The 17,307-nt window shown below is 42.2% G+C and overlaps 1 protein-coding gene across 1 annotated transcript in view; it reads right to left on the bottom strand.

The window, feature by feature from the left end:
- The window catches only part of LOC145415010 (protein MON2 homolog), a 1,148,323-nt gene that overhangs the window by 468,924 nt on the left and 662,092 nt on the right, over positions 1–17,307 (bottom strand). The window contains exons 16-17 of the mRNA XM_080284427.1: positions 13,072–13,247; positions 6,041–6,203 (exon numbers count right to left, since the gene is read on the bottom strand). Of these exons, the coding sequence (XP_080140553.1) occupies positions 6,041–6,203; positions 13,072–13,247 (339 nt within the window). The remainder of the gene's footprint in view (positions 1–6,040; positions 6,204–13,071; positions 13,248–17,307) is intronic.

The raw sequence follows: 17,307 nt of genomic DNA, 5'->3' as shown, positions 1-17,307 counted from the left end.
CCAACCCACCCCTGAATCACACCTTTTATACATTTCTGCCCGGAATTGTGCTAAGTCTGTTCCTCGTTCTGCTAAAAATAATTTCATCCATACTAAATGCTCTCAACTCTCCGACCAGAACTCTTCCCGCTCCTTCTGGCACCTTGCCAAAATCCTTTCGAACAACTTTACCTCATCATCCTTCCCTCCTCTTTTCTACTCTGATGGCTCTTTAGCTATTTCCTCTACAGATAAAGCAGATCTCTTCGCTCAGACTTTCTCCTCCAATTCCACCTTAGACAATTCCGGTGCTGTTTCTCCATCACTTCCCCCCTCTGACTTCCTCATGGCTGACATTAAAATTTCTTCAGTTGATGTATTTTCTGCCATCACTGGCCTCAATACTAATAAGGCATATGGGTCTGATGAAGTCCCTCCTGTTGTGCTCAAGAACTGTGCTTCTGTGCTTACACCTTGCCTAGGCAAACTCTTTCGCCTTTGCTTATCAACTTGTACCTTTCCTTCTTGATGGAAGTTTGCTCTCATTCAGCCAGTCCCAAAGAAGGGTGACCATTCCCAACCCTCTAATTATCATCCAATTGCTTTAACATCCTGTATCTCAAAAGTTTTCGAGTCAATTCTTAATAGGAAAATTTTAAAGCATCTTTCCTATCACAAACTTCTTTCTGATCATCAGTATGGGTTCCGTCAGAGACACTCCACTGGCGATCTTCTCACCTACCTTACAGACTTCTGGTCATCCTCCTTTCGGGACTCTGGCGAAAGCTTTGTCATTGCACTTGACATCTCAAAGGCTTTCGATTGAGTCTGGCATAAATCTTTAATTTCCAAACTGCCCTCTTACGGTTTCTGTCCTTCTATCTGTGCCTTCACCTCTAGCTTCCTTACTGGTCATTCTACAGCCGCTGTTGTAGACAGCCATCGTTCTTCTCCTAGATCTATCAACAGTGGTGTTCCTCAGGGCTCTGTCCTATCACCAACTCCCTTCCTTTTATTCATCAATGACCTTCTAAGCTGTACATCTAACCCTATCCACTCATACGCTGATGATTTCACCCTTCACCTTTCCATTCGGTTCCGGCAACAAGGGATGAGGCTATGGCACACCTAATGTCTGACTTGGCCCGTATCTCTGACTGGGGCAAAAATAATCTGGTTGTTTTTAATGCATCAAAGACTCAGTTTTTACACCTATCAACCCGACAAAATCTTGCACAGGTACACCCACTAATGTTTAATATACTCAGCTCAATCCTGCATCATCCTTGAACATGCTTAGGGTTTCATTTACTCGGGACTTATCTTGGAAAGATCATATTACATCTCTTGTCAAGTCCGCTTCCAAGAGACTAGGTGTGCTAAGCCGACTCTGTTCCTTCTTTACCCAGTACAACTGTTGACTCTATACAGGGGCTTTATCTGCCCCTATTTAGAGTACAACTCTCATGTGTGGGGAGGTTCCCCACACATGAATTTGGCTCTCTCCTGTGTATGGTCACTTCTCCTCTGAACTGTCTACGTGCATTTCTCCACCTCTACGACAGGCACGTAGCACCCGTCTAGCTGCAAACTCTCATCCCTTTTCTGTCCAACTCTCTAATGCAAGAGTGAACCGTTACTCCCAGTCCTTCATTTATGCAATGGGTCAATTCTGGAACTGTCACCCTCTGTGTGTATTCCCTACTTCATATGATCTCCGGTCTTTCAAACGCAGTGTGTCCAGGCATCTCGAAATGATCGGATCTTGAATTTGGCTCTCTCCTGTATTTTGTTTTTCTCTTGGAAAGAACAATAATTGCGGGCTCCTGGCCTTTGGTTCCTTCTTCTTTGCATTAAAAAAAAAAAAAAAAAAGTTACACCGACCCCAGGTTGATGCGTTGCAAGCTCCAGTCGGCTCTCCCTTTCATGAGCCTGAACTTCTTAACGTCAGCTGAAACATCCTTCAGGTTGTAATCATTCTTTATTATGTACCCCTCAGGGTAGGACTGGGACACAACCAGCTGACATGCCTGCAAAAACCCAGGAGTATTCCACCATGAAACCAAGTCCTGCAGTGCCTTCACATTGAAGAAGTCGTCCCAATTCACTGGCACTCAGGAACTTCTTCCTCACAGCGGAGTGAATAATGTCAATGTAGTCCTGGGGGGTTGCAATTGACTCTGCCTTCCGGATCTGTTCTTCAATAAATCCCAAGGCTCGGTCACAGGGCAGGTATGAGTGGCCACTTTTCATAAAAATAAATTCCACCTGGAACAAACACTTCCTGTGCACCTGCTACAGTGCCATAAGCAGCATGTTTATATTCTTATTTTGGTCTGCATAATTGTCACAAAAAATGTGCAGGTGCACAAAGTCCTGCCTTTACTGGTCCATTTTCCTGTCCAGCCACTTCAGGAGTCAGCTAGCCATCTCGTCTGATCCTCGTCCCGCAATTGCCTCATCCCACACAAACACTGTTCCCTCCTTTTCACAAAGGTCATACACACAAAAGTTATACACCCACATTTTGCGCTTGTAGTAGACAATACTGGTCGAGAGACGAGGGCATGGCAGAGTTTCTTCAAGATCAATGCACACGACCTTCAGGTCAGTGTTCTCCACACTTGCAGCCACCTGTTCATTCTGGCGGAGTAGGCTGCATGACACCAATGCAATGGCCTAGTGCTCTGCCAGACTCTCTTCATCACTGTACTTCTCATTCATCCACACAACATACCAGCTATAAAGCTCACTTACGGTGCCGCCACTTTCAAGATATTTCCGGTGTGGTGCATGTGCTCGCGAATAATGACTAACTGTTACAGGCAGCCTTTGTATGTGCCCGTGCACATGTTGCAGCTGGTCACTAGTTATGGCCCTACCAGAGGGATGAAAGCAACACAATTCAGGCGTTGGTGTGCCATGAGGGGACATTTTCCTTTGCAGAATCAATAGCCTCACTTTCTTGTCACTGAGGCCGTGAATGGAAATGAAGGTTTTCCTACCCACTGGAATTTCCCTCAGTTCACCTTAATACAAAACTTATAGAGCACTGACCTCTGGATGACTTCTTTGGCTGAACGTTTATATTTTACAGGCTCCACATGAATCAGAGACTGCAGGTACGCATTCTGGGCATTAGACTCCCACAGCCCAGAAACTTTTAAAAACACTCTCGATATTCCCCCTCCCTACCTCTGCGAAACAGCCATCAAGGCACAAAGCACCAATTTGATTAGCAGGCACACGTTTCTTTGTTGCATGGCCCACGTACTTAAGGCCAAGGTTATGGCATTTCTTTGCCACATTCTGCTGCCATGAAGAAACATTCTTTGACCTTACTTGGCCCCACTTCTCGGTATGTGCCACGCCACTGCCACCCTCACCACTAGGCCTGCCTGGTGCTTCCACATGACCCCGCTGGCCTACACTTTCACTTTCATCACCACCACCACTCTGCGTGGAGCCAACAAAACCATTTTAAAGCACATTATCACCACTATCACTGTCATGAGAGAAATGATTGACCCTAATATCAGTTAAATCAGGCACATACGTGGGGTTGTTGGGGTCGGAGTCGCTAGATGCTCCTGACTCAACTACCCCATAGAAAGCACGTTTGCTTAGAGTAGCACTGCTATCACCACTAGCATCATTCACTTGCCCCATACCTGATGGCCCTGCAACACTTTCCTCGTGCTCTTCACACTGTTGTGACACTGTTGGTGAAGTTTGGTGCTCATAACACTCGAAATGCACAGAAAAAAAAGCACAAAAGTACGGAGCGTCCTTGTTGTGTTTGCTGGGAGAGCCAAAACAAAAGGGACTAACATGGCTGCACACAAACTGGGCTCCCATTGACTGGGAGCGGTCACACGATGCGAGCAGAGCGCTCTGATTGGCTGGTGCCACATCCGCATGAGGGAGGAGATTCTCACAGTTTCGGCTGCCATTCTGATTCGGAATTTTCCGCAGGGAGGGGGCTACGTAGCCCCATCCCTCACTTGCCACACTATTTAGACTGGTTGGGTAGCCCTTCTAATTGGGAATACTTTGCTCAGAACAGAGTGCCGACTGCCTTGATGGTTGCGAGCAATGTTTACCTTCAGTGGATTTTCACCACTACCTACAGTGGCCGAAGGGACACCCATCCACTCCCACACAAAAGTAAACACCTCAATATAGTGCTATACCACATTAACTCCATTTCTGGTGGGGTGGTGCAAGCCGCCCTTCTAATGTGGAGCACCTCAAATTTATTTTGATAATATCTTGTCTTTTGGGCTTTAACAGTGTGAACACCTGCTCTTCTCGCAAAAACATAACACAAACAAGTTAATTCGGTCCATTGTATGCACCACTCACGTTCTGCCTTTCTACACTGTCTATGCTAAGAATTAATGGAAGGACCATATCACGGAGAATTATCATGTACAATGACTGTTTTTACCACCTCAGGACAATAATGGTCAAAAATTTAAATTTAACTAAGCTCATTGTTATATATATATCAACCAAATCATAAGAAGAAAAAGTTGAAGAATCAATGTAGTTTAAATGCTGATCAATTTCAAGACACACAAAATGATGGTCAATGTTCCTGTCATTTCTGAACCTGATAACATTTTTATAGGAAGAGGGTTTTGGGATATCAAAACTAAAAGTGATCAGAGCATGATCAGATATGAGGGGGTCAACTGAGTCAACTTCAACATCAGATACGTATCTGCAGCCAACAGGGACGGGATCAAGTCAAGGACATGTCCCGAAATATGAGCTGGATCAATCACATGACTGAAAAAATTATTGTGGGTGATCAACTCAACTAATTCTGAAGAAGCATTTTCAATATTTTTCCCTTTGCTTCTTTATATAAAAAACAGTTAACGAACCAGTACTGTATGTGTCACACAACTTCTGGACAGGAACACCACAATCCAATTTTGTAAACAGTTCTGCTACCTTATCCTGTTTTATTTTGTTTTTAGCATAATAAAAATGTCTTACTGCACTAAATCCCTCCAAACAGCTGCTATTACACCATTCTGTCCTGCCAGGTGAGTAAAAATATATGTAAAGATATGGGCAGCCAGTGCAGTAGGTCACTTGGTAGCTACATATCAGTTACTATGATAATGGTGTGCCTCGTGGTGACTGACTTCCACATGCAAAATAAATGTGAAACATGCTATTGCCTTATGCACCCACACTCAATTAGAGAGTGTCTCAGTAGGTACCAGTGATGAAAATAACCTTCTGATTTGATAGTAGTAGTAATTATGAATAAACTGAAGGGGTAATAAAGTCTTTAGGTGTAAATAAAACAATGTGAAACATTATGAGAAGTGTCATATTCACAAGAACAAAAAGTGATGGTTAGGAGTGATTAACTGTGAGAATTTTATATTCACAGACAAAATACACAGATAAAAATGATGGTTCACAAAGTCAAAAGAAATATGAGAGAAAAGGGTTGTCTGGATTATGACTGGGAGTAAGTGAATTGGTGTACACACTGCTGATTCAGTCCCTCCAGTTTGTCTGGGAATTATTATTTGCGTACCAGGCAATAAAGTGAGTGTAAACTTGTGGATCCTGAACTACTGCATTTATTCCCACTTGTTGCTTTACTTGGTTATTAAGGGGTTTCGTTATTGCAGTAGTTAGGCAGACCAATGAACTATGATCTAAAAAGGTTTGACTGTATTGAAAAAGGCTTGTGTTTATGCTTGACACCACCAATGGCACTTGCATCTTTCTTAGAAGCCATTGCTAGGGTTATATATAAACAGAATAAGCTACAAAATGGACATAATACTGGGCAATCTATGACATGCAATGCAAACAATCCAGGTGGGCATGTACTACACTTAACATCATCTGTGGCCGCCTGGTAAACTGGTCTGGTGGGCACAGAAATTTTGAGTGTCCTCTTGTGATTGTGTCCAGATTAAAAGAGGTGCCGGACCATCTGATGCCAGAAAATTGGTGGTGTGCCTGTACTAAAAGCTGAATGAAAAATACCCCAGACAGGAGCAGCAGAAACTTGTTAATGACTCACCATAAGCCCAATGGCAGTAAGAGATATGTTGAGTTCTTGTGTCTGGGAGCCAAACTTTGCAGCAGTGTCAACAGTAAGTGGTAAACAGGCCCAAGGCATCAATGGCAAGAAATCTGTCACCACCAGCTGCAAGCACTGAAATGCCAGTCTCACTAGGTGTTCACTGTGGGTGAAAGAAAGGAGTACGTACTGAATAACACAGTCCTGATAAGGAGCAATATCCAGTCCACAGATGCATAAAACTCCTATGCATCATGCAACCAGCTCCACAAGGCGAGATACAGTATGACTGCCTACCTTATGCCACAGTATAAAATACTGCATCATACATTTAAAAAAAAAAAAAAAAAAAAAAAAAAAAAAAAAAAAATCTCCCAAATTTCCCTGCTGTCACCCCCTAATGACCCTCCAAAGCCTGCCTTAATATTCCCAGGACCAAACACTGTTAAACACACCTACTGTTCTACTTACATAAGCTGTGAAAGTGCTAAGAAAACAAGAAATAGCATTTGCTCTTGAAGGAAAATGTAAAAATCTTCTTCCTTTAAACCCCTTGCAAAGACTGTAACAACACTAACAGCTGATCGGCTGATCAGGTGTCAGGCATGTAACATTCATGTTTGACTTAATTATGAGAAGTTTCAAATTTACAAGGCCAAAAATTGATAGGAATGTTAATCCACTAGTTATGAGTACAGTTACAAGAAACAGTTCACCTACATCACTCTCTGTGAAATATTTCTATGAGAGTGAATGGACAGTGTCGATTTGAGAGGGAGCTGCCTGGAATTTGTGGAAGAGTTTGGCAGCTGAGGGGCACTGAGTGTTGGAGAAGTAGGAGCTAGTTCCACTGATATAATGGGAAGTGGATGAAAGCAGCTTAGGAAATTGCCTCTTCTGACTATGAAGAAGCACTCCTTTCCTTTCATACTACTGGTACTATCTAAACATGTGTGAAAATTCTAATGCTGCAAGTCAGTGAGACAACCTGCAAGAAAAGAGGATAAATGTTGACTGGAATGCAGAACAAATGTAGATCAGAATGCACCAAAATGAGAATGTTCATGTGGATGAACGGGGTATCACTAATTGACAGAAAACAGAACAATGTGCTGTGAGAGATAATTCGCATGAGAATTATTAGAGAAGTACTGTACTGTAATGTGAACTAGTGGGTTAAGATGGTTTGAACATGTTAAAAGGATGGAGAGAGAAGGACGGGCTGAGAGCCAAAGGTATGGTTAATCTTAAGAAATGCCCTGAACTACAGTAGCCTATAAAGGAAAAGAAATACCAGTGTTGCAACGAACAGCATTTTTATTATGTATGTCCAGACATTTTGACATATTCATCTATGTCATCTTCAGTGGATCTAAAAAGATAAAAATGACCTGTAAGGTAATTAAATGCCTACAAGAACTATCTGAGCTTAAGCTCACTGTACTTATATAAAAGAAAAAATAAGAAAGAAAAAAAAAAAAAGTTAAATTACAGGGGAGACTTAGCTGCACAATATATTCAGAAGGACAGCAGACTGACAATTGTTTATGGCCATTTTCATATATTAATATGAATGGATTCTAGTATTCTTAGATTCTTACTGGCATGTGTGTCCATTATACAGAAATTCTTGGGATCAACAGAAGTATTACAATGATATGACTGTTCCCTTACGGCTGAGTGAGGAGGGTCGCTCGCAGGAAGTCTTGCTCGACTGATCCACTATGCTTGTCAACCCTTCGCTTGAAAGCTCGGATTGTGCTTCCAATATTCCCTGTATGGCAACTAGGGCACTTATATTCATAAATGAATGACGAGCAGAGGGCAGTCGGTAGCCTGTCTTTGTAATGAAAAAAATGACTGAATCTTAAAATAATTCATATGAATCTTAAAATCATTCTTATACATGACCTTACAGGTCATTTTTATCTCTTTAGGTCCACTGAAGATGACATAGATGAATATGTCAAAATGTCTGGACATAATACAATTGCTGTTCGTTGCAACACTGCATATAGGGATTGTTTAGTTAGGAATGTTAAAGCGGTGTGTGGTGTGGCAAGAGTAACATCAAAGAAGAAAGGTACGGCATAGTGGGATGATGAGGTTAAGAGAGCGGTGGAGGAAACAAGGAAGAAATGGCTAAAGTGGTTACAGAACAGGGGTTCAGTTGATCTGAATATGTTGAGAGCAAGAACGTAAAGAGACTAGTGGGAAAAAGAAGTACAGTACCCTCGCGTCCAACACGCGTTAGTCCAGCACGATTTGGGTCCAGCACGGAGAGCAATTAAGTACAGTAGTATTGTTTAATACGATTTAATTACTGCAACACGAGTGTGTTTGCACAACACGCACAGAGCTCCGAGAAGTGGGCCAAATCCGCAGAGTTCACTCAAGCACGATCACCCACGGTCCAACACAGCCATACTGGACATTCCCATGATGATGCTAGCCAATGAAAAACTTATGATCAAGTAGCCTTCCCTGCCCGCTATCGTGACATGATCGTGATGCCGCCCAATTAAAAACGCTTCTGGTGTCACGTGATGTTTTGTTTACATTTCTCCTGCCACAGCGCCTCTCAGTTGCATAATTGCATTGGAAGGTGCTTTTTTCTTGCTGCATTTTCTGCCCTTGTTACTGCATTTTACTCTGCTTACTATGCCTAGGAAGCCTTCTGAGAACCCCAAGAAGCGTCGGCACCTCCCTCAGGCCACCAAGCTAGAAAGCAACGAGAGGAAGAAGAAAGGGGAGAGGAAAGTTGACATTGCCAAGGCCTACAACATGAATGAAGCCAACGTGATCATAATAAAAAACTTAAGACAAGATCCTGGCAGCCAAAGGCTATCACACGGCACTTCATACCAGGTTTGCCGAGGATACGATGGTAAATCGGAACGGTAACGTGGTAAAATTGCCGACGATACCACGGGCATTTGGAATTCATCTGGATGGATTCCTGCCGAGCATTGGACGGGAAAAACAGTGTGACCAAAACCCAGGCGACTCGACAGAGAATGTATCGTACTACATCATTGAACATTTAGCCTGACACTGAATACATATTAATATTTTAGAATAAATATCAATCGTTTTGAAACCCTTCTCATCGGTGTGCGTACCAGTTTATAAACAAAGTTGCTTCTCCTTATTCTCTACCGAGTCAGCGACAGCGATCACTTTCCACAGTCACGAGACGGGGCTCTGGCAACAGTGTGAGAAGCATGCACTTTCCCGAGGATTACAGAGTGCTAGGACAGGCAGAAGCAGGACCTTCCATGGCTGTGGACGAAGATAGTGATTCTGAGTGTGATTTCGAAGGATTTATGAGGGAGGTTTGATTTCGAAGGATTTATGAGGGAGGTTTGATTTCGAAGGATTTATGAGGGAGGTTGAGGAGGAGCAACAGCCATTACCCGCTAGTGACGCCAGCAGCCATCCTCCAGGGACCCAGTAGGACTAACTACAGCTTTGGATACCACCTCCCATTCCCAGCAAGCCCACCAACACTATCCTAAAAAGTTAGTTATCATTCATAGCACAGTACCATTTATTATAATTACAATAGTACCAATATATGTATAGGTATATGGTAGGTATCTAGGGTGACTTTTCCGAGGGTTGCTGACATAATTCATTTTTCCCCATAAGCTCTATTGTTAGTCCAACACGTTTTTGGTCCAACACGTGACCCATGCATGACAATATTACCGTGCTGGACGCGAGGGTACTGTAGGTAAATGAGGATCTAGGAAGAAAAATGAATGCACACTACTCTGAAAATACAAAGTTATTCTGGAAAGAGATGCAGAAATGTAGAAGTGAAAGCATAAAGAAATGTGATGGTGTGAAGGATGTAGGTGGTAGATTATTAACCCATGGAGATGAAGTAAGGACCAGATGGAAAGAATATTTTGAAAGCCTAATGAATGGGAATAGAGAGAGCAGAGTGGCTGTAAACATGACTGGTTTTGGGGGTGTGCAGAGAAGGAATGCAGTACCATGAGACATGACACTCGCTGTGAAGCGGCTGAAAAATGGGGAAGCAGCTGGGGTTGATGAGGTATATGCAGAGATGATTAAGTGTAGTGGAGAGAGTGGAATGAAGTGCTTGTTGGAGATATGTGCCTGCAGAGTGGAAGAAGGCTGTGATTGTACCCCTGTACAAAAATAAAGGTGAGTGAGTGCAAGAATTATCATGGTATAAGTTTATTGAGTGTGGTTTGGAAGGTATGTGGAAGAATTATTATAGAGAAAGTACGACAGATATCAGAAGTCCTAGTGAATGATGGACAGGGTGGCTTTAGGAGTGGCAGAGGATGTGTGGACCAAATATTTGCAGTGAAACAGATAGTAGAGAAGGCTTGTGAGAAGGACCATAAGGTGTTTATGGCATACATGGATCTGGAAAAACCATATGACAAAGTGGACAGAGAAGGATTGTGGAACGTTTTGCACATGTACGGCATAGACAGTAAGCTGCTAGGTGCCATCAAGAGTTTTTATGATGGTAGTGAAGCATGTGTAAGGGTTAATGGGCATCTAAGTGAATGGTTCACGATTGGTGTGGGTGTGCGACAAGGTTGTGTGATGTCCCCATGGTTGGTCAACATATATATATATATATATATATATATATATATGGATGAGGTGATGAGAGAAGTAAAAACACAAGTAATGGAGAGAGGGATGGCATTGGTAATGAATGGTGATGGATGGAATATCTCAAATTTGTTGTATGCTGATGATGCAGTACCGCTTGCAAGTACCGGACAAGAACTTGGTAGTGCAGAGTTTTGCTGATCTCTGTAAGCGTCGTGCCTTGAGAGTAAATGCAGAAAAGAGTAAAGTGATGGTTATTGAAAGAGAAGGTGACTCCCAGTGTGATGTAACTGTGAATGGAGAGAGACAGGAATTGGTGAGAGAGTTCAAATACCTGGGTACAGTGATAGAAAAGAGAGGAAAATGTGCAAAAGAAGTGGAAAGTAGAGTGACACAAGGAAGAAAAGTAGCTGGTGCAATGAAGGCCTTGATAAGAAACAGAGGCTTGAGTGTTGCAGCTGCACAAGGCTTACATGAAGGAGTGTTAGTGCCAACTTTAACATATGGATGTGGGACTATGGTGTGGAATGAAAATGAAAAGTCAAGAGTAAGAGTAGTGGAGATGGGACTGCTGAGGAATGTATGTGGAGTACAGAGGGTGGATAGGATATGAAATAATGTGATTTGTGAAAGATGCGGAGTGAGGAAGTCGGTGGACACTAGAATCGAAGAGTGTACTGAGATGGTATGGTCATGTGGAGTAAATGGATAACAATAGAGTGGTGAAAAGGGTATACCTGAGCAAATTTGAAGGAGGGAGGAGGCGAGGTAGGCCAAGAAGGTGGAAAGATATGGAGGGTGATTGTGTGAGGAAGAGAGGTTTGGAAGTCGGTGAGGCTAGGGAACTGACAGGAGATCAAGCTGGCTGGACGAATGTTGTGAGGAGATGTGCATGATCAGGGATTTTGGCAACCCTTTTTAACACAGCAGCATCTGGACTGACTCTATCAGATGTGATTATGTGAAGCTACAGAACGTGGTGAATGTTTTGAGGGTATCCGACAGAACCAAGATTCCGGGGGCTTGATTTATGAATGAATGGAAGCATGGCCCAGCGGATTGGGCAAATTTGGGGTTGTCTGGACAGTGCTACTCCTCACCCTGCCCTTGGGTGGGAAAGGAGGTCTGGATGATGATGATGATGATGATCCAACATTGGTAATGCTTTTCCTACATAAGTTGCAGTTCCCTCAGAAAAAGCCTGTCTCAGTAATACAGTCACCTAGTTTCAGACCACTAAGCACTTCATGGACTCCCCCACCCCCCCTCCCCCACATTACTGCAATGAACATGGTAACTTTCCATGCCATGCTGCTGTGAATTTTTATTCTTGGGGCTTACAATTGTTCATTTGGGTCAGGTACACCTGCTTTCAAAAACAGATATCCTATTATCCACTAGCATGGATTATTACAGCATGCATTTTCACTAATGTGGCTCATCAGTAAAGATACAGAGCTATGCACTATAAAGTATTTGAAAAAATGAAATTCTGCTGTCTACTCTCACTCAAACATGTGACTGAAAAGTATAAACAAGATAAAATATAAAACAACAGATGCATTTAACAAAGATCATATATCAGTGACATTTTTCTTTACAACATAAATTCTTCAATTCACATTGGCAACGTTCTGTACATCTTTAGCCAATACGACACCAAAACTGTTCCTCTCAGTCCCAAACCTGTCTGAAGAGAGATGTACTAACATCATGTAGAAGAAAGGCTCAGATATGCCTAACAAAAGAAAGACATACTTGCAGAGAAATGTTCAAGTGTATAGAAAAAAAAAAAAAAAAAAAAAAATCATGCACTGTTACCAGTAGGGGAGAATTGAGGTAGCAAGCAACTGGGTGCACACTAAGGGAACCATACCAGATGCCAAATAGGACCAAATTCCCCAGAACTCATCATTCTGTTTTTGGTGGAGCTGTACTGATCAATGCCAACTGCCACTGGAGCCTTTTGCAACAACTGATGCCACATGCAGCAAAAGGTTTCACCACTCTCCACTCCTTGGATACTGTGCTACACTCAGGTGACTCTACTATGAACGACACGTCAAATGGTTTCTTGCAGCCCAGAAAACCATTCAGTAAGGTGGGTGGTAACCATGTATCCCGTTAATCAAGAAACTGTTCAGTAAGTTGGGTTGTAACCATATAACAAATAGTAAGAGCCTGCTGGTTTAGTAAGTTAAACTGCTCCAACCAGATGTGGCTTGTAAAAGTATAAATCTACAGAATGGCTAGAGTTTACTGCTCATGTTTTGCCAGTCTGGTGTGAATAACTGGTCACTCTCAATTTAAATGTCTACAATGAGAAACCAAGTCCTAAACAACAGTGTTCCTGATGAGGCAGTAAGGTATTGGATAATGAATGGAAGGGCAAAATTAGAAAGCATTAGCAAGCGACATATGATACTGACCTATGGTTGTCATTGATGGCACCGATGATGTTGAGTATGAGGGGCCAACCATGGTGCAGCAGCTCACCACAGGAATGAAGGATGTGTAGTAATGATTCCAGTTGTTTCTGACGCACATCAGGGTGGCCAACCAGTGACACCTCCGACAAAGGTGAAAGCAAAAGTGTCTGGAGCTTCTGTTGGACCATAAAAGAAGTATTAAAGTGCACTCTCTTCCTATACAGTTTCTGCTGGGTCAACTTGAGCTATTACACAAAAGAGATCACTGTTTTCCAGATTTCCAGATACTGCATTAAAAATTAATAAACAGAAAGGTATAACCTGTTTAAATTAGAAAAATACCCATCCAGGACTAAAGAACAACATACAGTACCATGTTTCGTGGCATATAAGACGCACTGTTTTCCCTAAAAAAATACTGTACACTGAAAAGTTCCCATGTGTCTTCAGGGATGAATGTAATGAGGTTAGACTGGAATTAGCTTTAGCTTTACTCAAAACAACCACTTTATTTATTTTTCTCCTAATGCAAGGAAGAAGGAAGCAAAGGCCAGAAGCAAGCAAGACTGTTCCCTCCAAGAAAAACAAGATATGGGAGAGCTAAATTCAGGATCTGTTAATTTCGAGATAGCTGGACACATTGCATCTGAAAGACTGGAAGTAATAGTCAGTAGGAAATAGACTGAGGAGGATAGTTCCAGAGTTAACTTACTACATACATGAAGGACTGGGAGTAACTGTTAACTCTTGCATTAGAGAGTTGGTCAGAAAAAAGAGGAGAATTTGCTGCTAGACAGGTACTATGAGCGGGCAATAGCAGTGGAGGAATTCAAGCAGACAGTTCAGAAGAGCAGTCACCAATGAAGCTGAAAAAAAAAAAAATAATGATGCAACAGTGTGGCAAAGAGATAATTACAGAAGGGAGCCAGCAATGAGGAGAAGAGTTAATAAGACGAAAAATCTTATAATCCAACTTGATGAGAAGCACTGTATATGTGAAGCCTCCCCACACAAGAGTTGTACTCTACAAGGAATGAAGGAATTCTGCGTATAAAGTCAACAACTCTGCAAGGGTAATGATGGCAAAGAGCTGGCTTCTACACCCAATCTCTTGGAAGCAGATTTTACATGAGAGGTGATATGATCTTTCCCAAATAAATCCCAAGAGAATGAAACCCCAAGTATGTTTAAAGATGATGCTGGATTGAGTTGGATATTGTTAAAAATTTAAGGATACTCAAGTCGAACATTTTTATGGGCTGAAAGATGTAGGAACTGAGTTTTTGATGCAGTAAAAACAACAAGACTACTTTTACTCCAATCAGATATGTATGCCAAGACAGACATTAGGTGTGCCATAGCCTAGACTCTTGTTTGCTGAAGTAATTGCTGAGATGGACGCTCTGAGAAGCGAATGGAAAGGTGAAGGTAAAGTCATCAGCATATGAGTGGATGGGATTAAATGTACAGCTTAGATCACTGATGAATAGAATGAAGAGAGTGGGCGATAGGACAAAGCCCTGAGGAACACCAATACTGACAGCCCTAGGAGTGGAATGATGGCTGTCTACAACAGCAGCTATAGAACGACCAGAAAGGAAGCTAGAAATGAAGGCACAGATAGAAGGATAGAATCTATAAGAGGGCAGTTTGGAAATTAATGAATCATGCCAGATTCACTCAAAAGCCGCTGAGACGTCAAATGCAATACCAATGAATTCACCAAAGTCCTGAAAAGAGGATGGCCAGGAGTTTGAAAGGTTGGTGAGAAGACTGCCAGTGGAGCCTCCCTGGTCGAACCCATATTGCGATAGGAAAGATGCTTTAAAAAATTTTTTGTTACGAATAAATTTAAAAACTTTTGAAATACTAGATATTAAAGCATTTAGGCAATAGTTAGAGGGAGTGAAATGGTCACCCTTCTTTGGGACAGGCTAAATGTGGGCAAACTTCCAGAGAAAAGGAAAGGTACAAGTTGAAAGAAAATGAGAAAAAGAGGTTACCTAGGCAGAATGTAAGCACTGAAACATAGCTCTCGAGGACAAGAGTCGGAAATCTATCACGCCCACATGCCTCCTTAGTAGTGAGGCCAGTGATGGCAGAAAATACATCAAGTACATAAACAAGAGGTTTGGCAGAGGGTTAGCACCCCTCCCTGGAAAACAACTAACTAAAAGACAAACAAAATGCCTCAAACTAGGACAGACCAACAGGTGACAACAAAGGACAATAAACAGGACATGGTATGGATTTCAACATGGAATGTAAGGGGGCAAATGATAAGGTGAAAGAGATTGTCCAGCTGCTTGAGGGTGCAACAGTGGACATGTGTGGATTGACAGACTAAATGAGGAGGTGAGAGTGTGAGATAGTGGGAGTGTGGATGGAGTACATGTGCAGAAGTAGGTGAGAATGATAAGGCATTAGGGGGTGTATGTATTATTATCTGCAAGATACAGAAGGAGAATATAAGACAGTAAGGATCAGTTGGTTCGAGGATTGTCTGGTTAAGCTTGGAAGTAGGAATATATGTGTGGGCGACTGTATGTGTATATGCATAAACAGAAGACCATGTGAGCAGAATGAAAGAAGAGTTCTGGGCAAAACTAATGTGGAAGCATGCATAGAAAAGTGTGAGAGGAATGAGAAAGTATCTTTGATTGGAGATATGAATGGAAAAGTAGGGAATGCGAAGGTGGATGGAATAGTTGGTGAGTGAGGTGTGCCTACAGAGGTAGATGAGACTGGCAGTGCTCTAGTGGATATCAGTGCAGGGATAGAGTAGGTGATAGCCAATAGCCATGTTTGGTTCCAAATGATCCACATGTATAAGTGGGAAGTGATGAGGAGGGTGGGTGGTGAACTGAATGAACGGAATTCAATGACTGATTATGTGTGGGTGGATGAGAGAATGAGAAAGTATGTAAGGGATGAAAAAGCATACAGATATTGGGGGACCGGAATTTTGGACCACCACTTGACGGTGATGAAAATCAAGGTACAAATGCGAACGATGAATAGGAGAGAAGGATAGGAAGCAGACCATATAACAGGGTGGAAAGGTTAAAAGAGGATGGAAAAAAGGCAGACCAAGAGAGAACTGGAGGACTGATTGGGTAAATATGATCTGGACCAGATGAGGGAGGTGGAAGGTCTGTGCAAGATATTCACATATGAAATCCATGCAGCATGTGAGGTGGTGTAAGGGGTGAAGAGAAGACAACAGGGTAAGCAAGGAACAACATGGCAGAATGGTGAGGTGAGACAAGCTGTGGTGCAAAGGAAGAATGTATATAGTGAGTGGATGGGAAGCAGATGCATGGAAGAGGTTGACTGACGGAACAGACAGTTCATAAGTAGAGAGGAAGACAGGGGCGAAAAGATTTGTGAGAAATAGTAAGAAAACAGTGGATGAGGAATATGGAAGGAATCTGAGTGTAAAGTGGAGGGAATGTAAGAAAGTGTTCTGGAAGGAGATAAAGAGATTTAGACAGGGTGACAAAGAAGTTAGGAAGGGAGCGAAAGATAAAAATGGTAGATTGAGGGTGTAGAAAGGAGAAAAACTGAGCAGATGGAGACAACACTTTAAAGAATTGTTAAACACAGAGAATGAAAGTAATGTGAGCATAGGTAACCGGGGAATGGCTGGAAGCAGGAGGGAGGTGAGAAGAGAGGAAGAATTCAGTGAAATGGAAGTACAGTAGTAGAAGTAATGAAGAATGACAAAAAGGGGAAAGCCCCAGAAATTAATGGAGTGTGTGGTGAAATGCTAAAGCATGGTGGAGAGATAGTAGTAGAAAGGATATGGAAGATGTGCAGATTGGCCTGGGAGGAAGATAAAGTTCCAGAGGATTGGAAGTCAGGTTCTGTATAATTATTCCCCCATGCAAAGGAAAAGAGGAAAAAGAAGTTTGTGGTAATCATAGGGGCATTTGTCATCTTATAGTAACAGGAATGGTATATGGTAGGATATTTGTTGAGAGTTAGAGAAATAATGGGGGAATTAGTCAGAGAAGAACAGGGAGGTTTTACGACAGGAAGAAGTTGTGTAAAGCAGACATTCATCCTTAGGTCTCAAGTGGAAAAGTTTCTAGAGAGGGGAAAGAACTTGTATGCCTCCTTCATGGATTTGGAGAAAGCATATGGCAATGTGGAGAGGCAAGAAATGTAGAAAATACTGTATTAACAATACAGCACATGAAGTAAATGAGAAGCTGTTCTGTGCCGTGAATGGTA

Source organism: Coenobita brevimanus, chromosome 101, assembly GCF_032717465.1.
Source record: "Coenobita brevimanus isolate Jiangsu-jjx chromosome 101, ASM3271746v2, whole genome shotgun sequence".
In the NCBI taxonomy this organism is placed as follows: domain Eukaryota; kingdom Metazoa; phylum Arthropoda; class Malacostraca; order Decapoda; family Coenobitidae; genus Coenobita; species Coenobita brevimanus.
Note: the sequence above shows the minus strand (reverse complement) of the source record. Positions and strands in the feature narration are given on the sequence as shown.